Source organism: Symphodus melops (genome assembly GCF_947650265.1).
Source record: "Symphodus melops genome assembly, chromosome: 1".
NCBI lineage: Eukaryota > Metazoa > Chordata > Actinopteri > Labriformes > Labridae > Symphodus > Symphodus melops.
The window spans coordinates 43,652,431-43,678,839 of NC_136691.1; the positions used below are offsets into that span (position 1 = coordinate 43,652,431).

Below are 26,409 nucleotides of genomic sequence, written 5' to 3' on the forward strand. Positions count from 1 at the left end.
TCAACATCAAAAGCATGACCAAGGCCAAAACGCTGGTGAGTGCAGGTGGGCTCAGCTGACTGTGAAGACATTTATGCTCATCAGCAGAAGAAAAGTTGGGGCTTTTTTCTTAAGCCTGAATAGTGCCGTGGCACAAGCTACTTTCAAGAGTTATTTTCCCAACTATATTTTGGTAACCTAGAACAATGCGCTGTGGCTCTTTGCTCATGTGCGCTCTCCTCTTTTGCTTCGGGCCCAACTCTGTGAAAAAACAACAATAAACAAACTCCATCTTGGTTATAAGGAGATTTTTCCAAACCGACAGAAACAGTTATCTGCAGTCCGCTGTCAGTCAAACAGAGCGGCCCTCAGACAAACGATTTAATCCTGTTGTTTAAAATGTTGCTGTCTGTGTTTTTCTAACCCTAACCCATGTCCGAGACCCCTCTATGAATATAACTCAAAATTTCAAATTTTGGAACAAAACTAAAAATAAATCCAGTAATGTTATAGAAAATAGGCATAGCCTGTGAGCAACAGCTACTTGTCTGAAGCTACAGTTTTAGGATTCATAGAGCTGGCCAAAAATAGTACAGAGACACATGAACTAAAGAGTCTGTGTATGTTTCCAAATGAATGACCTCCAGACACCACACACCTACACCCACCCACACACACACCCACCTTTATCATTATAACTAATATATATATATATATATATATATATATATATATATATATATATATATATATAGCCTTTATAGCTCCTATGTTAAATGTATGCATAGTTACAGATATTTTTAGGATAGAAGAGAACAGTGGGAACATGATGATCCAAGCTTTGAGTAACACAAAAAAAAAGAGTTTCAAGTTGCTGGCAGGCCTTAAACACTTCTAAAAAAAATTTCACCAACCTACAAACTTCAACAATAAGCCAACCAAAACATTCAGTTGATTTTTTTCGATGTAGCTGCAGATATCCAGAGTTGAAAAAGTCTATTCATAGAAACCAGACAACACACAAAGGGACATGCGTGATATCTGCACACAAACAAAACCAGAGAAAGTCACAGCAGAGATTGAACCACTGCACACTCTGAGACATATCAAACACATGCATGCAAACACACTAAAAGAAAGTATTCACATCCGGCCTCTGCAGTTCTCAGTTATGTAACACAGAGTGACACATTCCAAGACTGGAGCAGCTGAACTTTAAGAACAGACCCGTCTGCAGACACTCTGAACCAGTGATGGTCTGAAAATGTGAGCATGGCAGCAATGTTGAGGCTTTATTCACAGGTCTCTACACACTGACTGGTGATGCAGAAAGATCTAACATCAGCCTCATTGCACACAATATGAAGTAAAAACAAAACAAAAAAGAATGCTGTTACAACGACTTCATGTCAATCAAGATGAAAATCTGAAATTTGCTGAACAGATTTTTTGACAATTGCAGCAGAGCCAGCAGTTTCAACACATGAGCTCCAGAAACCGGTTCTATTATTTTAGCATGCAGTTGTTTAATGGGTCAATTGTTCAAAATTATAATCCAGAAATTGATCAACAAAAATAAATATTAAACATTATTATATAAACAGTAAAGGTTTTTGCTGTGGTTTATAAAATATCAAAAAGGCTATTTCAAAAATAAATGTGGCATAGCAAGAAAAGACAAAAAACAGCTAAACTTCCCTCCTTAAGAATTGATGAACAGCATCAAAGATAAGACGAAGATATAGCTTCAGTATCTAGGACCACAAGTCACAGTCTGGACTCAGGAATTTAATTTGGCAAGACTGACCATTAAGATTTAGTGACTGAGGAACCAAGAGGAGTCCAAGAACCACATCTGTGTCCTGCTGAAGAAGTGCTGCGGGTCTGAGGACTGCAGTTTTGTTGACACATCCCTGTGTGTTATAAATTCAAAATCCACAGTGACTTTAATCTGAAAAGTGAGAGTTTGTAGTTGATTTAAGGGCCATACAAATCCCTGTTTTGCTTATATTCAAATCTCTTGATCTGGTTATGTGTTTCATCAGTGACTTCAAACAGTTTATCTTAAATTATAGAGGTTCTGTGCAAAAACACACAAATTGCAGGAGCAATTGTGCTTGTTTGAATTGCCCCCGGGGGACAATAACATTTTTTGGATTGTATTGAATTGAACTGAATGATTCCATGTATGTAGACTGTAGACTTATTCGTCATGTTATGGTGTTTCACTGCAGCAAATCCTCATTATTGTGAGTTTGGAGTCTTGTCAGTATATTTGTACTCTATCTTAACTCACTTGAGAGTCAATACAATCTGCATACAATAACTTGTTTTCCTATTATTCAATCTTTCCGTTTGAATTGACAGACCTAGCATAAAACTCCACCCGCTGTCAGAACTAATATGAGTCAAATTGACACATACAACAAATGCACATGCTGCTACAAGGACGTGAAACAACTGCTAACTGCAACTATTGCAAATGCCAATTTAAGTAGAAAACAAACGCTAAAGAAAGATTTTCTGATAACGGCTGCATATCTTGTGGTTGATTATCCTTCAGAAGTAAACTAGCGGGCCAAAATGTTGACACAAAAAAAAAATATGACTACATTATGGAGGCCTCGATGTAAGCAGAAAAACACAAGCTAACATAACAGAGGATGACCATGTATTCAAGTCTTCTGGTCTGTGCTCTCCACCTGAGATGATCTATCATGTGTTTCTCACAGCACAGCTTGGATCACATCTTATTAACCTTTAGTACCTGCATTGATTTCTTTTTGTTGCTGGTGTCATGAAAGAAATGAAGCTTCACAGATATAAACAACCACTGCCACCACATTAAAGGAGGGGCAATACAGGAATCCCAGGACGACTGTAAAAACATCACTTTACACAAAATGCATCAGACATGAAGTCTACTGATCACTGCAGCAACCAAGAAATGTGACATTTTTACTTTTGTTACTAGAAAAGAATATCTTTCCCAAATAAATTTTCAAAGTAACACATTATAGGTTGACATTTCAGACATGACACCACCCAATTATAATGTCCTTTTAAGCAATATCTGCATCCTCACCATAAAGTAGCATATGTTACGCACCTGAGAACAACAATCATACAGCAACCAGAACTTATCAGGAAGTACTGCCCATCTGCCTACAAAATAAAAGCCTGGGTGGGTGTACAACAACAAACACCTTCAATAATATGTCAATAATACAACAACAACCACCTTCAATAATATGTCAATAATACAACAACAAAGAATTTAGGTCAAATCTATAGCTTTACAAAGGGAACCCAGATCATTTTACTCCAAAGATTAAGGGTATACATAAGAAGTTGGCTTTATTTGATTTGATTCTGTCTTTTAATAACCTAATCTTTATCGTCTGACCCTTTGTTTTCACTTTTCATTTGTAGCATATAACGCTGTGATTGATGATTGTCTTTTAAATCTTCCAATCAACTTCCCATTTAAAAGATTATCAAAAGGATCCTCAGAAAATCCCAAAGCTTAAAGTCGCAGCTTTTATTTATCTTTATGAAAAGATTGCAAAACATTGTGACATTAACTAAAGAGCCAGCATTTGTTTACTATTTTTGCTTGAGAAATGGCATTAGGAACTTATGTACTCGTCCTTTTTTCTTCTTTTTTGTGACTACTTTGTTGTGAGGATGCTCCCCCCATCGTGGGAAACATAAAAAAACAAATAAAAAATTGATCATAAAAAAGAAATGGCTTTAAAAGCCTAAAGTAGATTCTAGTCAATTTACTGTTTTATCTCTTTTCTGCAAAGGCTAGTTCACAAGTATTATTTTACCTAATTATTGAGTAATTGTGCAAGTCTTGACTAATGAACTACATTGATCTGACTCGAGTTACAATAAATGGTTTTAAAGGCTTTTGTTTTGAAAGTTCCTGCAGGAAGCTATATAACCCTTCACGGTCCATCTTGACGCTTTTTGTGTACCGCTTGTTGGAAGCAACATCGGGTCAATATGGTGAAAACAGGGGTGTGCAGGCCGCTGATGATGTGTTGTGTTGGCAATAAGCCAGTCCTGTTTATCATTTAAAATGCGATAAAATGTTAAAATGAGTGTTGAAGTCCCGCAGATCATCGTTTCAGGATGAAACACGGTGTCAAACACACAATCTTCTTTAATGCCTTTGTGTCTCACTGCGATAAAATAACACAAACACACCTACTAAAACAGCTTGCATTACCTTCCATACAACGCCTTTATCGATAATACCATTTGGTGTTAAGAAAACAAAGCAATTAGGAGTAGAAAATATTATTCAAAGGGCTCGTTAAGTCTTTCCCGTTATGACCGACCGAAGCATCATTTTTCAGCCTCCGACGCGATGCTCAACGACCGAACGTTTTCTTCTTTTTCCTTTGCGTTTTCTCATCCATCACCGAACAAATTACATGACTGAAATAAAAATTGAACCTGCTCACCTTGCCACAGCTGGTCGACAGTGGGTCTGTACTCGATTAAAAGCATGTGTGGCAGTGGAGAACCTTGCAGTAGTGCTGATAGTCCTCGACGTATGGGAACACTGTCCCTTTGCACAGAACGCACGCAGGCGGTGCAGCGCCGGATGGGCTGGGCTGGAGCGGCACGTCAGCCTGAGGTCACAGTTTGGAGCCAGACCGGATTATCTAACCTTGGGGTGGGACGGCTGAATCGCATTAGACCTGTTACCTCTGCCAGGGATACAGTGTATTTTCTATTAACTGCACTATCATTAAATGTGTTTATTAACTCCACTCCGTTTTTCGATACATTTCTATCCCGAGTTGAGTCACTGAATCATTTGAACATAAAAATGTGTGAATAGCCATGTGTATATGACATAGCTTTGGCAACCATAGAACATCTATGTATTTTTGGTCCCACATCTCGGAGAGGGAGGGCTCTCCAATTCCATTATTATAACACCAAGACATAATATGGTGAAGGTTACTTCCTTCCTTTGACATTGACAAGACCAAATGCCAAGTTTCTTTGCACTTATAAAATATTTTTTAAGATACATATGAATAAGATATTTTTTGTCTCTTAAAATATGTTATGTTTATGCTGTAAAAAAAGTTCAAGAAGTGATGAACCGAATGTAAAATCTGTATAAAGTTAGCAGTTTATGTTGCCTTTGCTCTTAAAGCAGACGTTATACTGGCCATATCAGCAAATCTTTAGATTTTGTTTCAATCAGCTGTCCTTAGAACATGTCTTTGTATGAACAAATTCCTAGCTTTAATAATCTCACTATTTATCTTTTTTGTCTTGGTTTGACTCCAGCCCAACAGCCCCCCACAGTCCTAGTCTTAGTCCTGCTTGTACTGCAGTCAGCAGTTTTAGAGCACAGTCTCGTTTTCTAAAGCCTTCATGTTCCCTATGGGAATACTGGATTATTACTGCAGCAGTGAAAGGTTAAGAGCTCACAGTGTTGCAGATTATTATAGATAATTGAGCACCAGTTGTTATGAGACATAAAACAGTGCTTTTTAAAACAGGTTCACAGAGCATATACAGTTCATTACTAAAACAATACATTAACCTACTATAGATGCAGACTGAAGCCATATGAATGTGGACATGCGAATATACATGATGATGATATTTGGTAGAAACTAACTTTTAAAACTGTTTTTCTAGCAAAATATATGTTACTACAATTATATACAAAACTGGATGAGACGACAGTTCATATTCCAAACAAGCTTGGAAAAAATTTCAAGAATGTAATCAATAATTCTATTTGCATAAGATGGCATTGAACTTAACATGATACAAAACATCTGAATACCACAGATTTTGACTGAGTGACAATTGAAATGTTTTGTTTCAACTGAAAGATGCTGTAGATTGAGAAATTGTTTAGAAACAGGTTCTAACTTATCAAATACATTTATAACAGTGAAAAATGTTCCTGAGCAGGTATGAAAGGGTAGGATTTAGACATGAGCAATCCCTTTACCTTGTATAAACTGGGCTCCATCTGCTGTTTGAATGAAGTAACTGCATTGAAAAAGTGCCTTAGAACTGCCTTTAAATCAAGCTTGAGCTCTGAAGTAATTAAACCATAAAGATTTAGTAGAAGTGATAAAACTTAGTTAAGAAAGTGTTGCTTATGAGGCTCTTGGGGAGTATCACCTTACATGCAAGATGGAAGTCCAAAAGTCACCAACAAAAACTACTTGATGAAAAAAAAACATGTTTATCAAACACTCTATGTTGTATGGTTATACACCTCCAGAAAACAAAAACTCTTGGAAGTGTCTAAAATTCTCTAAAAAAGACCCAGGAAGATCAAACACCATTCAAATAATCCCATTACTTTGAGTTTTGATAATGTAAGATGCAATTACATTTGTTAATGTGGCTGTAAAATGAATAAACGTCAATAAATATTCTACGGACATGTAAACACTTCAGTTGCAATCATAACTCTAAAAGGAGAAAAGTGTGATCGGCTGCAATGACAAGTTAAATTAATTTAATCTTAATTAATAATTACTAATTGCAGGTCTACCAGGCCAAGCATCGGCTCCAGCAGCTGCTCTACCAGCCAAAGCCAGGTTGGTATAACTGCAACTCTTTTCAGTTATTTGGAAGTTGTACCTGAGTTCTCACTATATCGTGTTTTCCTTTTTAGAATGACAGGGATCTATCCAAATTATGGAAGTAAAGGGCAGCTTGGCTACAACCCTTATTAAAGCATAATGTACAGACTGAAGGTTTATGTTCATTTAAAAATCGTTCCTGCTAATGTAACGGATAACTTAAATATGCTTCAAAAATGTTGCATACCATTTAAGCAACTTATCTTTCATTAGATTTATCAAGGGTTTCAACTGATGAGCCTCATTGCTTTAATGTTTGTGCCTGGACAGCCTGAAATACAACTGTGTACAACATTGGCGTTAAAGTCTGTATTTAATATTTGAAGGCTTGTTATTTATAACCTTAAGAATTTGAAAGTCTTAGGGCAACCAAGGTTCTTAAAGCCACATGGGCTAAAAGGTTTGATTTTCATGCTCACATTGTGTGATTAGTGTGAGGTTTCAGTTCTGTTTTGTTTTTCTGGTGTAGTTTTTGTGTTGTCTTTTCTTCCCCTCCCTCTTCTGGGTTTCTTCCTTCTGCAGGTATGTGAGTGGCAGGGGGTGTGGCTGGCTCCTCCATGGAGCAGACGAAGCACACCTGATTTCAATCTCATCACCTCCTCCATAAAAGCCTGGCTTGCACTCCATTACTCTGCCAGATAATTCTGTCTTGTTCGGTAGTGTCATGTTTGCGCTCAGCAAATGTGACACTTGTTTGTAGCCTCCAGCTGGTTTTTGTGCCTTCATTTTGTGACTTGGTGGACTGATCTTGTTTTTCTTATTTCTAGTTCTCGCTGGTGTGCCTCCTACTTTCGTTCTACTCATTGGAGTTCCCTGTCTCCTGGATCTTCTAGCCAGCCGGCTCCTTGCCCTCACTGCCTGCTCTTATGGTTTTTTCCCCGTTGGAACATTAAATATATTTTTATTAAAACTATTTTGGTTTTTGTCTGTCTCTACATTTTGGGGTCCGCCAAACGTAAACCTAACAATTTGCACAGCCATCTTAAAGATAAACATGAATGTCTTGATTATTTTTTTATTCTCAGTATTATAATGCACCAGGATCTTGTCGGGTATAATTGCATGCATAATTTGCTTTACTATACTCTACAAGAAACATTTTGGGTAAAACTCTTGATATTAGTGCAAATGTCTCGTGACCCCAAATGACCTGCAGAAAGCCACGAGCCCTGAATGACTTTAACTTCAGGTTTGAAACAGGAATTCTCAGCTGGTTGTGATGTTTTTGAGTATCTGATGCCAGGTTGGTGATTGAGCCTCACAGTCCAAATACTGTTCAATAAAATCTGTAGAATAGGGCATAGTACCAAATTTTTTCAAAATAACTGAAGAGGAATTAACAACTTAGAGCCCAATCTTTCAAAAATCTTTGGACACACAGACATCTGCAAAATACTTCCTCAGTCTCTTTGTCCTACATGCTGGCAAGCTGAATCTGCAACCTGACAGCAGCAACTTTAACTCCTTGGACAAAGGTTGAGTACAATCTGCCAGGATAGATTGGACCTTCAAAGGGTACTTCTCAGTTCTCTTATTTGATGTCCTCGCTCCGAACCAGTCGTAGTTCCAGACCCGCCATGTTAAGAAAGTTCTTAAAGCTCTTGTGCTGAAAGGGGGAGAGGGGATCGAGAGCCGTAAATATCTGTGTTTAGAAAATATTTTCATTGTCGAATTATAAGTCAGAACAAATAATAAACAGAAAATTCGATGTGAAATCTTTTGATTGTCCTTTTGGTTGCAGGTTGTTGAGGTGTTTGTTATAAGGTAAAAAGACTGAGTGCTGTTACTTTGTGCATTAGAAATAATATAGTGCTTGTTTGTGCGACATTAAAGCCGACTGACAGCTGAATGTGTTCAGCTGATGTTGCTTCACATGACGCAGTAGATGAAAGGACGTCTCATATCTTAAAACAGATTTCCTCGTTCCTCTCTCCTCTGCTTCGTTTCCTTGCATCTCTCCATGCATCTCTGGTGGGAGGGACGAAGACGCAAGAGAACTGAGAAGCACCCAAAGTCTTTACTCTATAAGTAGGGTCAGAGAGGGACGAACCTGCCATTTTGCCACCCAATTTAATGATACTAATTATCTTTACAATACAGTTTATAGAGTGTGCTTTTGGCGTACAGTGATCTGTAATGCCTCTTTTTTTTTTTTTTTTTTCCACAAACGCCATCAGTTTGTTTTTGATGATGGTCCTAAGGTGCTTGGATGTACAACCTAAACAGTCAAACAGAGGCAATGAAAGAATGACTTTTCCTTAAATGCACTATTTATATTGTTTATGAACATGTGTTTTAGCTCAACATTGCCCCAATGCATCCACACTTGCTCATTTGCAAAATTAAGAAGATTTAAGTAAATCCTTAAATGGTATCGCTCCTTATTGACAACCAAAACCTAGCAAGTCAGGATAAACAGCATCTTCTCAGAACCAACAACGATCAGCACTGGTGCACCGAAAGGCTGTGTCAGCTGGTCTTCTTCACATTGTACACAAAAGATTACATAAGAGCTCAACCTTAGAATTTTATTACGTTTTCATAGGCACCAAGCTGAAGGGCCAAAATAGCTATTTTGTGCCAGTTTTAATTAAACCCCTCAATTAACACCATTATTCTTCATAGGAAGAGTGCAACATGTTAGAGAAAGAAAAAGGAATATGTTTAAATTAAGACAGTTGCAAAATGTTTACAGTCAAATAGTCCAAATATGGGGAAACTGCACAAAAAGGAGGCTTACCTGTTCAACATTACAGCAGATGTAAATTAGCCTAAGGCTAACTCTGGTGCAATTCATCAAATGGTTACATTTACGTTTCAATTGCACATGGTCCCTTACAAAAAGTTAAATTGAATTTAATTAGAAGTACTCATTTACAGATACTGCCATAATGTGTGCATGTGTAAATATTGTGTGTGTGAACAGAAGAAGGGTCCACTGAAAAAAAGAATTTTTTTGGGAAAAAAATACAATATTTTGTTAATTGACTGTCAGAAATTACAGGAATGTTCAGTTCAGATATGTAACATTTTTAGCCTGGTTTGCTAAGTGGATCACATAAAAGCAGTTAGTGTCTCAATAGCTCAAAGGAACACACCATACTTTAAGTTTATACATTGTTTTAGTGTGTAGGGGTTTAACAACATAATTTCTATGATAGGTTTACTCCTCACATTGTATTGTTCACACAAACTGTCATTGAGATAACAGAAGCCAAGATAGGGTTTCCTGCCACTAGAGGGAGCCACTTGACAAACTTTTGGTTGCTCGGTCCCTTTTTTGAGGTAGTGCTTTAAAAATCAGACATGTAATCTTGCATAGAATTTTCCTCAATAATTGTGCCTAAATACACAATAAAGCAATACACAACCTACTATCTTCCAGATGTGTTCAATCAATGTATTCGGAAGAGAGAACTGTGATTGGCTGTTGAAGCATTTAAAATGATGCTTTCCTACAGTGGTGCATTTTTTGCACCACTGTAGAAGGAGGACATACTGGTGGAAGTGATTGGGTCAGTGATTGTTAGATAGACAATTTTAATCTTCCATTTGATCTCATCTCTGGCTAAAGCCTTGGGACTTATTTTACAGTATATGTTCTCCTACAACTAACTTTACTAAAGCGTGTTTATGTTCTTGGAAATGATTAACAATCTGGTGTTACTATTTTTTTCTTTTTCTCAGTATGGTACTACTGTGGCTTCATACTGGACAACTTAATGCTAACACTAAATGTAAGACCAATAACATTTTGTTTTAAAAGAGTGACCTTGTGATGGTAAAATAGATTTGAATCATTGGTTTCTTATAATCCACACCGAGTTATCATGGAAGGCAATTAATGCCATTACTGAGCGTCATGTTCATGAGAAACAGCTAAAACCACAGCCCCTGGTTCCTGGTTAATGGCCAATATCCCAACCGCAGTACCAGCCCAGCCCCAGCAACCAGATTACCAGCAACAGAATTGGCTCAGTTCTGAATACCCAGACAGAGGCTTCAACAGGATATGTAAACAAATGGCTTTATTTTTTATGCCATAAATGACGATGCTTGGTTTTCATAGAATTATCCCCCCTCACAGAATGGGGACCAGTATCCAATATGGCAGCAAAGGGGACTTTTTCTACAACACTGGTGCATAGGTTTAACAGTAGGTGTTTATTATACACGTAAACTGCTTAATCATTCTTCTTGATACCATAGTTAACTCGACTTGCTTTATCCTGTTTCAGATGTTTCAACTGATGGGCCTAGATAACTTAAAGCTTGTGATGTATTTTAGGTTACATGTATTTCAACTAATTTCCAAGTTAAAGATCCTTAAAAGCCCTTTCTTTCGCACAAGCACTTTGAAACAGTAATCCATGCCTTCATTACATCTCGGCTGTATTACTGCAATGCACTTTACTTCGGAGTCAGCCAGTCCTCCCTCGCACGTCTCCAGTTAGTCCAGAACGCTGCTGCTCGCCTCCTAACCGGAGCACGAAAGAGGGAGCACATTACACCCATTCTGGCCTCCCTCCACTGGCTGCCTGCGCACTTCAGTTCATTTTAAGATTCTTTTATTTGTTTTTAAATCTTTAAATGATCTCGCCCCACCTTACCTCTCTGAGCTGCTCCATCCCTACGCTCCTGCCCGGTGCCTCAGGTCAGCTGACCAGCTGCTCCTGGAGGTACCGAGGTCTAAGCAGAAGCTCAGAGGGGATAGGGCTTTTTCTACTGCCGGTCCCAAACTCTGGAATGATCTCCCACTGCACATAAGACACGCCCCCTCACTGTCCATTTTTAAAACTCATCTTAAAACACATTTTTATTCTTTGGCTTTTAACCCAGCATGAGACTCTGTTCTTGTTTTAGTGTTTTATTGTTTTTATTGTTTTAACCCTGTCAGTGTTTCACTTATGTTTTATGTTATGAGCTCTTCATGTATGTACAGCACGTTGTCACAGCTACGGCTGTTTAAAGTGCTTTATAAATAAAGTTGAGTTGAGTTGAGTTGAGTTAAATGTCAGGCTCCTTACTGTGGACTCTTCCTTGATTGAGAGTTAGACTACAGAAGCCTTTAGTTTTGTACTTCTTTTTGGGTGACAACTTCTCCATGATAGATGGTTAGATAGATAGATAGATAGATAGATAGATAGATAGATAGATAGATAGATAGATAGATAGATAGATAGATAGATAGATAGATAGATAGATAGATAGATAGATAGATAGATAGATAGATAGATAGATAGATAGATACTTTATCAAGCTGTTGCTCAACCTCAACCATCAACCTGTTTGTACCTTACCATGTAAGTTAAGCAGAGTCTAACAGTGGTTTTGTTTCTTCAATGCGCTCCCTATATAAACGAGTGGGCTTGTCCAGATTCCTATCTTCCCTACAGTCCTTGAATGCAACATAAGAGCCGCCCCGCTCTACCAGATTTGAGCTTGTAGTAAGTCGCTCTTGCCAGTGACAGTCAGCACTCAAACCGTCAGGACCAACTGGATTGTACACCTGCATTGGAACTGTAAAATATTTTGTAACATTTGTGATGTAGCGAACAGTACCTTAATGGACATTCATAACTTGTCTCAATGACTGCAGAGCAACAGGCAACTTGGCTGCAAACTCACTGACTCACTCATCAGCTTTGAAGGAACTGTTGCTCAGAATCCCTTCGCGATGTCCCTGCTGTGTGTCAGAGGTAAGGTCTACATCCAGAACTGCAGGTTTTGCTTTTAAACCAAAGGAAACATGAATTTAAAATAGAACAGGAAATTCTATATTATAATGAGCTGTTCAGATGGATTTAAATCATTAACAGTTCAAAAATATTGCCCATTTTTTTAAGATGCCTCAACAAATATCAAGCGAAACCAGTTTCTAAGAAAATGATTATTGGTAAATTTGGTTGGCTATCACAAAGATAGAAATGTAGATACAAAATTTGCCAGAACTTAAGAAAAAGAAAATTGGCTGATTTTTATTATGTATAATTAAGTATTATTCTTATTATAAAATAAAGTTGTTTGAATTTATTTGAATAGTAGGCAACAATTAATATTTTGCTAATCGGTTTCCTGAATTCCACCACTAACATGAAGTTGATTATGTGGATGTGGGAGAAGTTGTGAAGCTGTATTTAATGTACAAACTCGAGACATTTCCAATAGTTGCTTTTACAGTCCCACATTTGGGATTAAAGCACAGGCCATCCAGTGTCATTAGGAATCACATCAAATAAAACACTTCCGCCTGTCTTAATCAACAAACGTGCATATTTTGGAGATGCTGAAGACTATAAAGGATTAACTGATGTGTAATTGCAATTGGTAATAATTACAACATGGATTTCTTAATCTAGTATATATTTTATTTATCTGTATTCAATACCTTATTTGTATTATTTCCCCCTGGAAGAGAAAATATCAATGAAGATTATTGTTAATCAATTTGAACTAGTTTGGGAGATAGGTCTGGGTTGTTGAGGGGAAGAGAGATGAAATTGGATTATCTATTGCTTCCTCCTTCTACAAGTGCAATTCAGCAGCTGGTCAATAGCTGAGTGGACAGTGGTTTTTCTGGGTGTAACTTAATGAATGAGAAACACATTTGGCTGAAACTTACCATGTGCATTTAGAACATTAAGTTTAGATAATTAATGACGAAAAATGGATAAACCCTTACATGTACACCATTTATTTCAGAAGTTTGGCCCTCTCCAGATGAACAATTGTCATTCCTCCGTCATGCTTATCGATTATTTTATTATCAAACTTTTTTTCATTCTATCTCTTACTCGGCCTCTGAGGGTTTGTGTCTCACTTGTAGTTTTTTGAACAGTTTTCATCCTTGGTGTGAATGCCACTTGAGGCTGGAAGGAGTCCGCATAACTCCATGTCTGCAACGAATCGGTGTAAACAGGTGTGTTTGGGGCCGCAGTAGCTCAGTCCGTAGGCTTGGGTTTGTAACTGGAGTGTCGCCGGTTCAAGTCTTGATGCAGACCAAAATATGGAAGTTAGATTGGTAGCTGTAGAGGTGCCCGGCCCCCTCTCAAGCACTGCTGAGGTGCCCTTGAGCAAGGCACCGAACCCTCACCAGCTCAGGGGATACTTCCAGTGGATAAATGGGACTATCTCCGCATGTACTTACCCATTCACTGATGATGTACATAACTAAAATATATTTCTATACATGTAAAGCAATTTTGTACTATCTACTCGGACATCTCTCCATTAATGCACATCCACAGGTTCTGCTTGTTCATGTGTGTGATTAAAGCCTATGTTTGTGAGAAGCATATCTAAATAAATAAATAAATTAATAAATAAATAATAATAATATATATATTTTTTCTTTAAACAAAAAAAAAAATCTTGTTCAAACTGTTTCATTAACACCTTGAATTTTAAACTGAAGTTCTTCATAGTGGTCTGTTCTTACAGCAGTTGTTTGATGCAACATTGTTTTAAGGCCTGTTTGTAATGGTTTAATGTTTAAGGCTCTTTGTGTGACGCTTGCAGTGTTGTTTGAAGTTGTGGCTGTTTAGAAGCACTTTTGGATCTGACAGAATCTGGATGAGGCCTCTGATAAATGCAATGCATCTCCTCTTCGGGCAGTTGGTTGCTGAGGCCCCAGTTGTGTTGCTTGGACATGTTGAGAAATGCTGCTTTCAATAATGTGAAACTCAGTATTGCTCTTATTGATCTTCAGCTATATTGTACAGTATCTGCCAAGTGTCAAGTCTTCTGGATGAATGGTTCACTAATGAACAAGAGACCCTAAAATTGGTTGTGACAGGTAGCAGGAGTAGAAAATAAAAGCAGATTTTTACTGTACACATTTAAAAAGCAGAGATTGACTTATGTTACAAGGGGTGTAAAGACATGAAATGATGAAGTTCTACTAAAAGAGAGATTGACGTTCTAAAGTCACAGGCAAAAATCTAAAGCATAAAAAAACTCATACTTCAGTATTATTTAGTACTAGAAGTTTTTTTTGCCTCATTTAAAATGTTGATAATTATTTGTTCTCTGCATCTGGTCATCAACAACAGACGGCTGTAGCTCAGTTGGTAGAGTGGGCTGATTGGTAATTGTAGGTTTGGTGATCTGATACCTGGCTGTTTCTTCCACATGTTGAGCATATATATTTTCCTGAGCAATCTCTGAACCCGCTTACTGTTTGTGTGGGTGAAGGAGACTTTTTTTTGGTTTGCAGTCATTTTTTAACCCAATGGTTATAATTCACATTCTTGACTTCTTAAAAACACAAAAAGTCTGCGAGGTCAGTCCGACTTTAAGCTATTTTTTGAGACTGCATATCTCTATATCATTTCACCATTATGCCACGCGTTATCTCGAGACACTTTACATAAAACAGGTAAGGACCTTCCTCTTTGTCTGTTAACATTACAAAAGAGCAGGTAGAGCAGACCATGCTCGTCGTTATGTTTACAAAAAGCAGGTAAAAGACCTTACTTATTGCTACATTACAAGGATCATTACATGGAACAGCCTTCTGCCAAAACTGCGCTGGGCTTGAAAATGGGATGGGGGAGATGGGATAAGATGCAGAAAGAAGGATAGGATAGGATAGGAAAGGGTGGGAGGGATTGGTTAACCTTATTGACACATGGTCAGTCATGAGAAGTTTCAGTTTTAGTCCTACAGTTGAGTTTATGGACTTTTTGTTTCATATGGCACATGGTTGACATGGCCAACAACAAATCTCGTCCACAGGTGCATAAAACTGTTTGAAAGTTATGAAATCAGCTCAGTCTAGAAATATGACAGTTACCTGGTTGAGTGCTCTCAAGCCAGATTGTAGGGGACTCTTAATTTCTGTACTTTAGCCTTGTGGTGGATACTTAAAGCTTCTGACTCACACTCCGTTTCCTAGTAACAGCCTGTAAGACATCCATTGTAACATAAATTCAATCAGGAGAGACTTAATTAAGAATGAACAATTATTTATTACAATGAAATGTGCAACAATTGTAGAATGAAATGTGCAAAGTCTTTTGGGGGCTAGACTCCGTCATGACGACTTCATGAGCTCTGAGGCGTAGTGAGGCCGACGCAGGATAGGATGTGGAGTCTAGACACTGGTGGTGGTGAAAAGGATGGAGGCTGAGAAGAGGAGTGGGTTTCAGCCGGGGCCTGGACTCTGCCGAGCTGGAAGGAGGTGACTGGGGTGGAGGAGGGTTGCGGCGTATGCCTGCAGCTACAGGATGACTGGAAGAGAGAGAGTTTTTAAACTATTGACAGCAAGCCATTGATTGGTAGAGAAAGTTCGTGGCAGAGTCTGGTTGGTTAATTCCAGGATGATACACGCCCATGATCAGCTGCTTACCAGAGAGAGATACAGGTAGTAGTAGGGGGTGTGGTTTAAGAATGCATGAAGAGGTGAATGAATGAAAGAATAACACCAGTCTTCCTGTCTGAACTTACGCTAAGCTCCATATCACATAACACTACATGAAGATACACATGCCATAATATGTCAGTTACCTTTAGCCATGAAAGTGATATTTCTCCAAACTTAACAATGACCACAGTGTTCCCAGAAGTTGACCTTTAAAGCTGCGCAAGAAGTTTATTTGTTCTTTCACATGGGGATATTGTGGGAGGATATCGACACAACACACTATGATGGAATGAGGTGATCTTCATAAACGTGGCAACAATACTAAACGCTTGTGAAATGTTAGTTTTGTTTGGTTTAGAGGCATCAAAAGTACTTTGTCAGTTTTGTGAAAAGATCATGGCTGAATACATTTTCAGAAGTACAAACAAACAAATGCTCAGTAACTTAAAACAACGTTTTCTAATAAAAGAAAGTCAGTATTTAATATTGGTTTCACAGCAATGGTTGACTAAAATCGGATATTTGGACTTTTCCACATCTTTACTGTATACTACATAACCTGATGGCACATACTGGAGGAGAGAGTTAAAGAAGTATTTTAGACGGTTAGTTTATAGTTCAAAGTGGAGGAGTCAGTTGAGAACATCGACTCTTCCACTGTTTTTGTCCTGCCAAGCTTCCTCATGTAAAGCACGATGTGATTTAAAATATTGAGATGCGTTTTGCATACTCCATCCTTCTGACCAATGACAAACTATGTGACAGAGATAAATCTACTGTAGTGTCTGTTTTTTACCCAGCACTTCAGATGTTCTCTCCTTATTTAAAGGGACTCAGATTCACCATCAAGTTGAAGGAAATGCAGAAAAACCAGAAGAATGGCATACTTGTTTTTAAGAGCCATGGTGTTGTCAGTGGCCATTTTCTTGCTTCCTTGTTCCTTGTTGTTTGGGGGCCCTCAGAGCCTGCATGGTGGCTCTTCTGAACACAGTGAACAACTGCAGAGAACTGAAAGACAGTCTGAGACGGTTCAGTCTGTACCCAGCCTAAGCTGTTTCAAGAAGACATCAAATGTAAACAGGAAATGTGTTGGTATTTAATAATTTGCATGCGTGTTGAGTCAGGCTGCTGTGAAAAAAAAGCAGAAGAATTACATTTAACTGTAATAATGGGAGATAAATACAAGGGGCTACTTGGTCTTGCCAAGATAACAATGATAAACTATAAGTCGATTTACTTCTCTTTATAAACTATGGAAGTAGCTCCAAGTGCTTTATGAAGATGAAAACAAACAAACGACCCAGGACCCACTGGAGAGACTATGTCTCTCGGGTGGCCTATATATGGATGGATGGATAACAATTATTAGAGTGACAGTAAAAGGCAATGTTAATGTGTTGTCAATGTAATTCAGAATTGTAACACCAATTAAAAGTCTCTTAAAAAAACATTTAAAGCATTTCCTGTGGACAAAGGGTTCCTTCTCTCCTTGCTGATTATTTCTTGCAGTGTTTGTCTTTATAATCCTGCTTTCTTTAACAGTCAGTTGTATCACTCACTTATATCTTTGCTAGTGAAAAATACACTTATTCAGCAGTGTGTTGCTGAAGTTTCAAGCATTGAACATTGTTTTATAAAAATGAGCAATCTTGTAAATGATGGTATTGCCAGCTTTTGATGTTTACATGGAGGCATCTGTCGAAAGTTCTGTCTACTTTTCATAAACTGTTAGAAGCTCATCACTGAATCGTTCTAATCAATACTAAGACATAGATGGAACCAGTGCAGGTTAGCTAAAACAGCACTGATATGCCCTTCATATCTGGCTTTACAGTTGTAACTACAATACCAGCATTAAAGAAGTCAGGTGTCTTTGAAACAGGAACTAGTTTTCTTGCATTTTGTTCCAAACCTTTGCAATATTTGTAATTATAGAAATAGTTGTTACAGGTGTTTTCTGTTCTTTATTACGGCCCGTGTCACCTTTATTTTGTAATTAAGGCCTGTCTGTATTCATGACGGTGATAACTGAAAGCGTTTTGTAGGCCACCTCAAGTAACAGGTAAGTGGAGTAGGTGAGGACGGAGCAGGTCAGTAAGCACAGCGGCACACAGTGCTGGAATGACAGGGACTCAGTAAAGCTTCACATCCCATCTGTGGAGAGGGGGTGGGGAGAGAGGGGGAATAATCCTCTGGCCATCTGCTGCTTTTGCTGTCCTGTGTGTGTTTATGCTTTGTGTGTTAATGCTGCTGGGTGTGTGTGTGTGTGTGTGTGTGTGTGTGTTTTTGTGTGTTTGACTGTGGCTCACGTGGGACAGAGAATTCACTTCCTTCCTACATTATGATAATACTACTTCCTGGTATTGGACTTGTCTGCCTGTCAGTTTGTCCTGATGCTTAATCCTTTCTGCAAATCACTAAACTGACTTTTTCCATTAATGTGGTCGAAGATTTTTTCCTCCACAGACACTTTGAATGGTTATGAAAGACATAGAATTTAACCCCCTAACACATACACCTTGTCTGTAGCAGTGATTAAATTAGTACATGCAAAACCATCATGATGACAACTGGAAACAGTAAACCTGCTCAACATTAGCATGTTAGCATTGTCATTGTGAGTACATCTTCATAGAACAATTTGACATGGCGGAAGACCTTTATTCTTATTCAATTCCTAAGTGCCACGATGAACTATAACAGCTCATGTGTTACTGTCAGATGGAGTCTATATACTTCGTTCTAATAATAATTTGCTAATAATAATACTAATAATTTGCTCCAAATAAAATCACATTTTTTCACTGGATAATAAGACTGCATGATATTTAGAGAATAATATTGAGATATGTCTTATCTCTTCTCTTTTTTTTTTAAGTTTTATTTTGGGGCTTTTCACCTTATTTGGATAGGACAATGGATAGAGTAGGAAACCAGGATGAGCGAATGGGGAATAGATAGATAGGTGGACTTGAACCCAGGCCGTCCGCTTCAGAGCATCTATTTTATTTATTTAGGGCATCTGCGCCCTAAATATTTATTTTTTCTGCCTTTACCTTTAACCCCCCCACCGCACACACACACACACACACACACACACACACACACACACACACACACACACCAACCACATTTGGTACAGTCCTCTGATAAGTCCTCAGTAAGACCACGTAAAACAATTCATATCCAAAGAAAAATAGACTTGAGTGTAGCAGCTGTGTTATTCATTACTATTCCTAATGATGTTTAAAGGTATGTTTAATCAGTGTTACCGGTCATGAGACTTATTTTATGACGCTGAATGTTGAAACACAATCTCTGTTCTGCAGGTCTAGCCACTAAAAGTAAACAATCCTCAGAACATTTGTGGTGCACATATAGACAAACAGTAGCACCCGGATGAAGTTCCACTATTATCTTTCAAAAATTACCTTGCATTATCAAACGCTTGTCGCAAGCATTCATTGGACCTAATGTGTGATAGGCCTGTGCTTAAAAAATCAATATAGCAATATATTGCCATCAATCAATCAATAAATCAATCTTTATTTGTATGTCCAATTATAATAAGTGTTTTCTCAAGACACTTCACAAAAAGCAGGTACATTTGTCATTTAATATTACAGAGCAGCTACAAAGACCAGACTCATTATGTTACAAAAGGCAGGTAAAAGACCTTATTCATTGCTATATTACAAAGACCCGTCTAAATCCTTCATGAGGGTTGTTGAGGCAGGCCCCGAGGAAGCAAAGAAAGCTCCCAGGAAAAGATATGGTTAGCAAAATGCAAGGACATGTATTGTTGCAGATGTTACTGAATCAATATGGCTGCAAAGCTGTAATGAGAGTTTTGAAAAAGAATTGACCTATAGTGCAGTGCACAATAACACCATGGCCATAGCTCTGGGATGAACATATTTGATGTATTTCTAGGCTCTTCGAGGACCTGAAATGAAGTGTTTTAAGTTGTAGGATCTTCTGTTATTCTTAACAATAAAGAACAGCTGTTGTAGTGAATTCTGTATAGGACATGTTCATAATCCAAAATCAATGTATATTTTTTATATACTTTATTAATCTTCAAAGGGGAAATTGTGGTTTGGACTGTTATTTTAAAGACATGCTGCTCACACACATGCAGAAGCAGGACCTGGGGACATGCAATAATAGAGAGATGTCAGTGTGTGGCGGCTAACCCCACTGAAAGCGCCCTCTGAGCTGGTAGGGGTTTGGTGGACTCCAGCTACCAGACCAACTTTCATATTTTAGTCCACATCAAGACTTGAACCGGCGACCCTCTGGACCCAAGTTCTCACGGACTGAGCTACTGCCTCCCAATATCACACTATGTATTGTATCATGGTCTGTGTATCGTGATACGTATCATATTGTTGTAGGAAAAACCCAGCCGGTTCTTAATCAGTCATTATATTAAGACTAATTATGATTTGTCATCGGACTGCTACATCTATACTTGTGTCAAATCAGAGGTATTGCTCATTTTTTTGTGGGAGCCAAAGTGGAAGTATTGACATTAAATTACACAGTTGTTATATATGGTAAAGATAAGGGAGGAATGTTATTGTGTGTGTGTTTGTGGGTGATCACATTATCTATGAGCTCTCGTCCCTGGACCCCCTCCAAGTGTTTCCCTCTTGGACTTCTTAAAGCGCCTCTAATTGGCTCATTAGCGTGGTGAAACGAGGACACAGCAGGGGGAGAAATCTGTTAGTTTGTAATTAAGAAGCTGATGTGAGCTATACATGCTCCTCCATGCCATTAACACTTGGATACTTGGAGGATAATCATTTGTAAAGTTTTATTGCGTCAATTGTACATTATTTTGAGCACCTGAATAAACTCATAAATTAGTCAATGAGAATGAGAGTTAGCTGTAGGCCTGATAGTAAAACAGTTTTCAATGACAGTATTTGTTATCCTCCAAAAAGTACATCAACATTAATCTTCATTACAGAACCGTAATAGAAATCTATCTCTGAATAAATATTTTTCTCATTTGAGATTTGACAGTGTTGAATATGTAACATATACTGTGTGCACACGTTGATTAGATGTGTGAATGTCTTTGCATTGACTGTCAGAAAAAGCGAATGGGGAGGGGGTATTATATTTTAAGTTTTTGGATCGAACACAGTTCTCCAGATTTTAAGGTATATACAAGGCAAGGTATATACAGTATATTTAATTTTTTTAATACCCATTGTTCTTTGGCGTGCATGACTTTTGACTTAAAAGAAGTATAATGCTTGCGTTGTACAAATTATTTAGTGAATGTACAACGCTCAAAAACACAGCTCAGTCTCTGTGTATTGACCTATACACATATACACACATTATTAGGTGGGCTTGTTGAGGTCTGCAGGGGCTGTCGTTTAATGGAAGTGAGAGGGTGTTAATGACATGGCCACCAGGTTGCCAACCTCCACACACTCAAACCCACTGTGAGTCGAAGGACTGCTGTTAAAAATAGATTCACCGTCTGGCCTGTTGTAATGACACACTTTGGTCCAGGCCTGTCTGCCATCTTTGTGTGTCCAGTTTGATGGTGCTGCTTGTTTTTAAAGGTCTAAGGGTGAGATGAATAAATTAAGTAGAGTACACAATTAAAAGGCTAATTCATAGGAATTGTTTAATTTATTTATAGATAATCTGTTTTTCTTTCACACATGCTGTATATGGAGATGAAGGGATTAAGGGTCAGCTGGAAGGGATTCAGTGACTTGCTCAAGCACCCAACAGGAGCACCAGCTTCAGAATTTATTTAAAGATCAAGAGGTGGTTTTAAAGAGTTGTGGATACTTAACAAGAGGCTTGTCTTTATGACAATTACAACAAAACAATCTCAAGATGTTGTTTTCTTATATACCGTACTTTTAGGGCATTTTCACCTTCTTCACTCAACAGTTTTGAAATTAAACTGCATGGTTAACAGGAAATCGTGAGAGACATGCATAGTAATGGTCCCCGCAAATCCTTCAGAATTTGTTCATCCTGTTGGTAAATAACATGTTATTGAGTGTTTCGGATATTATATTTTTTCCAGGAAGAATTTTTTTTTTTTTTAACTGATTCTATCAAAGGCAATTATGTTAGTTGACTTCTTTTAGCCTTCCTTATTGATTGATTTTAGATCAATTATAATGGATTAATACATGTAACTGTTGAAATGTACATTGAGAAGAAAGCTCTTTTCACTAAATGTGGGATGTATTTCACTTACCTTTTAACTAATAATCCTATGTGTGTGTGTGTGTGTGTGTGTGTGTGTATATACTATGTGTGTGTGTATGTGTGTGTGTGTGTGTATATATATATATATATATATATATATATATATATATCCTTTGTACCTGCTGCTATTTGTTTGATGAATAGTAGTATATATATATATATATACACACATATTGTATATATATATATATATATATATATATATATACTGTATATATACATATATGTATACATGATCTGAATTTATGGTATTAATTTTGGATCCAACTCCTTTCGCCTCCTATCTCTCCTACTCTTCTCTGTGTTTCGTTTGGGTGAATATAAAACCTTAGATTTCGATTTTCAGTTGATTTGTACTGATGAAGGGCCTACAACAGCCCTTTAGCATTGTATCTATGTGTATGTATGTTTGATTTGTTGTGATGTCAAGTTTTGTGGGCGTTCCCCTTGATGCCGGCTGTATCTGTGGGTGGAATTTCAAATCTTGTCAAATAGTTTTAATCAAATCAATTACCCAAAAAATAGGTCAAACATAATTTTTTTACATTGACATTTCTCAGTGTTTTGTAAAGAGAGCATGTAAGTATGAATGGCAAAAAAAACCCACAGTTCATTCGAAGAACAATGTTCATCTAAAACCGATATTCGAATGACGTAATATGTCTCCCCCTGCACAGCTCTACAGCAGCAGATTTAATCCAACCCTGACTCATCACATGAGCATAAACATCACTTATTTCCCCTCAAAGCCATTGCTACTTTCTTCACTATCTTAAAGCATCCTCAAAGCTTTGGATGCTCCAACATCAGTTGCTCATCATTTCTGCAAGTCAAGAAGGTCTCTGCTTTTCACATTATTTGTCACAGTACAATACAGAAGGGTCTGCTAGATTTCCGTCCTGCTTAAGGCATTAGCTGGCAGGGATTATCCCACCAGCCAAACGCGCTTTCATCTGCAGCACGCATCCTCTCATACAATCATTCTGACAGACACGTGTTTGATATGTGACCTGCTTTACTGGCTCTGATCAGGCTCTCCTGCCATCTGGCTCAAAGGTATGCTAACCTCTTCTAGTCCTGAAGTGTGACACTGACCTTTTTCTTTACTTCCTGAAAGAGATCAACTGGAATTATGTTTTTCAATTATAAAAACCCATTGACTTAAAAAAAGACATTAGTTACAATAAACAGTAAACAATAAACAACCACTGTTCCCCCTCCCTTCTGTATATAATATACGACAAAAATGCATCAGGGCTCCTTTGTACCTGCTGCTCTTTGTTTGATGAATAGTAGTTAACTTGAATTAATTGTGGCTCTTTGAACACTGCAGTTTTCACTGGAAGTTGTACTGTATGATCTTTGGGGGGGGCTCTTATGTAGTTATATATTTATGTATTAAATGTTTGTGGATTGTCTAGTGTCTTATATGTTTTGTATATTTCTGGCTCCAAACCGATTTCCCTGTGGGGACAACAAAGTAACCTTTGACCTATGATGTCTCTATATGAGATATACAATCAGACTATAAGCAAGAAGCTTGACTATTTACTGCATGACCTTCTTGAAAGAGTCTTTTGAGGTTCCTTATTGACTTTATCTAAGGAAAAGATTCACAGTGAGGGATAAGTTTGACATTTAAAAGACAGCAGTATGACTTTTTTTCATTTGAGATTACTTGTTATGCATGCAGATGACAAAGTTCAGCCACGACATAGGAGGCAATGCTTTGTCCACAGGGGTTGCTAAGATAAGACAAAATAAACATTCTTCATATGAGCTTTGAGTGTTACAATTCACTAAAAGGCATTCGGTCTCAGTTGGTGGCCATCTCTCTGGGGAAAAAAGAAGGTTGAATTGGAGAGTCATTGTCTGCTGAGTTTAGGTTTGGATTTGAACTCAGAGTGATGCCTTCACGGCTGAGAAAAGCACTTTGCTTATCCAGGACATCTTTATTTTTCTCTCCCTTTTTTGCAGAGAATAAAGTCAGATTTGTTGACCTGACTTATGCCTGGTTCACACGGCAGGATAATTACGCCGATTTTGGCCCTGATTCTCTCCTTCCGATAATCTTAAGGACGCCCCGATCATCATAAGATCATCTTATAAGATCATCCTGCCGTGTGTGGTGTGTTCAGACCGTTCTCGTCTGGTCGGAAGAATGTCGGGACCGCTCCGATCTCAAATCGGGGATATTCAACATGTTGGATTGTATTGGCCCGACCTCTCATCATGTGTGGTGTCCCCCGAGGAGAAAACGAGCAGGAGCCTGTTGACTGTGACGCATAGCCAATCAGAAAGCGAGGTGACGTAGTAGCGAAAACACCGGGAGCAAAACAACAACTACTCACCTCCATATCATGTAGCAAGTACAGCTCATGCTCCCGTTGTCTCCACTCCTTTGACCGACGCCTCTTTTTAAAATGTGTTTTCAGATAAAAACAGCACAAACAATCCCTGTTACATCCTCTTTGTCCGTTTGTTGACTCTGGAATCACGTTCGATCTCCAGAGGTTTTGCGAGATTTCCCGTCTGATCGGGACGTTCGCGAGTGAAATCGGTTCGTGTGTGGTGTGTTGATGTTGCCGTGTGGCCGCACACCACACACTGTACGACCAAAACTGTAAAACCTCAGATTATTTATCGCCATGTGTGTGGTCTCTCAAGTTTGGGAAATCGGCCGACAATTTTAAAATCCTGCCGTGTGAACCGGCCTTAAGTGCGGCAAGGTTAATAATCATACTTTACTATTTTCACAGTGATAAAACCTAAAAGATGTCATAAAATCAAAATGTTTTTGCTGCTGAGATAAAAAAACAGAAAGAAAAACAAACCCATGGGGCTTGTGAATCATCTCAACCTAAATAAAAGCCAGACAGCACATCCCAAGGAACTCCAATGATGTTGCTAAAAGTCCGACCTTTCTCTCCACTTAACCAAAAACAATTAATTGACACTCTGGGATCAATGAAATCACTCGACAAACGTTAACTGAAATGTCTGTTAGGAAAATGCAACCTTTAATGAACAGTAAACAGCCTGACACAGTATTCTTGCTCCTTCCTTTTTATGTAGTATTTGTATCAAGTGCTCTGTACAGTTTTTAGTTGGTTTTTTTTTAAACAGGCTTTGGCATTTCTCTCACGTACTTATTACATTTCTCCAGCCACAGCTTAAGAATGTTGACAATGATTAATATTTACAACAGAAATCTAAACCTATTTTTATTGCCTTATACATATCCAACAATAGTCATTCAGTGTGATTGGAGGGTTAAACAGAGTTCAGTCAGACAATCTTTTCTTTAGCAGGCTGAATCACACACAAAATTACTGCAGCATTTAACACAGCCTTCTAAAGTCCAGTCCAGGTTTCATCTCAATACAGTTGGGCAGGCTTCTTGGTGCCCAGCAAACCTTTCCTGATTTTATACTTGTGTAAATTGCCTGTCCCAGACTATGGACTTTCATAGTCAGGCCTGTCTATGTAAAGCCAGGGGCAGCGATGACTTAGCCGGTAGAGTCGTTTCGTCTCTCAACTGGGCAGTCGAGGGCTCTATTCCCAGCTCCTGCAGCAACATGTCCGAAGTGTCCTTGGGCAAGACACTTAATCCTGAATTGCTCCTGCTGCTTCATTGGTGGCGTATAATTGATTTTAGCTACTTCTCATAGTCTCACTACATAGCAACCCCTGCCATCAGTGTAATGGGTGTGATTTACTGTGAAAAAGCGCTTTGAGTAGTCAGAAGACAAAAAGAAAAAAGAAAAATGCTGTATAAGCTCAAGTCCATTTACCATTTGACAGTTTCTACTTATCACCGACTGATCAATGAATGAATAGAGCAAACAGCCAAATCTATGTCAAATTAGAAATTACAAATTTCAACTATGTATGAACATTAATTTACAGTAATGCTTATGGGTATTCCTCATCTCACACATTTAAAATCTTCTCTTCTCTTTTCTTCTCTTCTAGCATCACTTAAAGTCTATTTTCAGGCCATTCACACAGGTATTTTCTTTGGCACTGTACCAATGGGAACACTGGGTTTCCTTGGAGCCTCAGCCAAGCTGGCACAAGTGACACACGAGGCAAGCTGTGCTGACAGCTTCAGACAAATGACCTGTTAACGATCTTCCTCTGTCTGGAGATTCGTTTCTTGTTTGTCTC

General features: G+C 38.2%; 2 protein-coding genes across 3 annotated transcripts in view; one reads left to right on the forward strand and one right to left on the reverse strand.

Moving 5' to 3' along the window:
* rusc2 (RUN and SH3 domain containing 2) overlaps positions 1 to 4,590 on the reverse strand; it is a 34,633-nt gene extending 30,043 nt beyond the window's left edge. For both annotated transcript variants that reach the window (XM_079343136.1, XM_079343135.1), the window contains exon 1: positions 4,455 to 4,590. The gene's annotated coding sequence lies outside the window, so the exon portion shown is untranslated. The remainder of the gene's footprint in view (positions 1 to 4,454) is intronic.
* Positions 4,591 to 12,086: 7,496 nt separating this feature from the next.
* Positions 12,087 to 26,409, forward strand: part of LOC306823575 (protein unc-13 homolog B-like) — a 41,621-nt gene continuing 27,298 nt past the window's right edge. Inside the window, exon 1 of the mRNA XM_079343180.1 lies at positions 12,087 to 12,322. Within this exon, the coding sequence (XP_079199306.1) occupies positions 12,301 to 12,322 (22 nt within the window). The 5' untranslated portion in view covers positions 12,087 to 12,300. The remainder of the gene's footprint in view (positions 12,323 to 26,409) is intronic.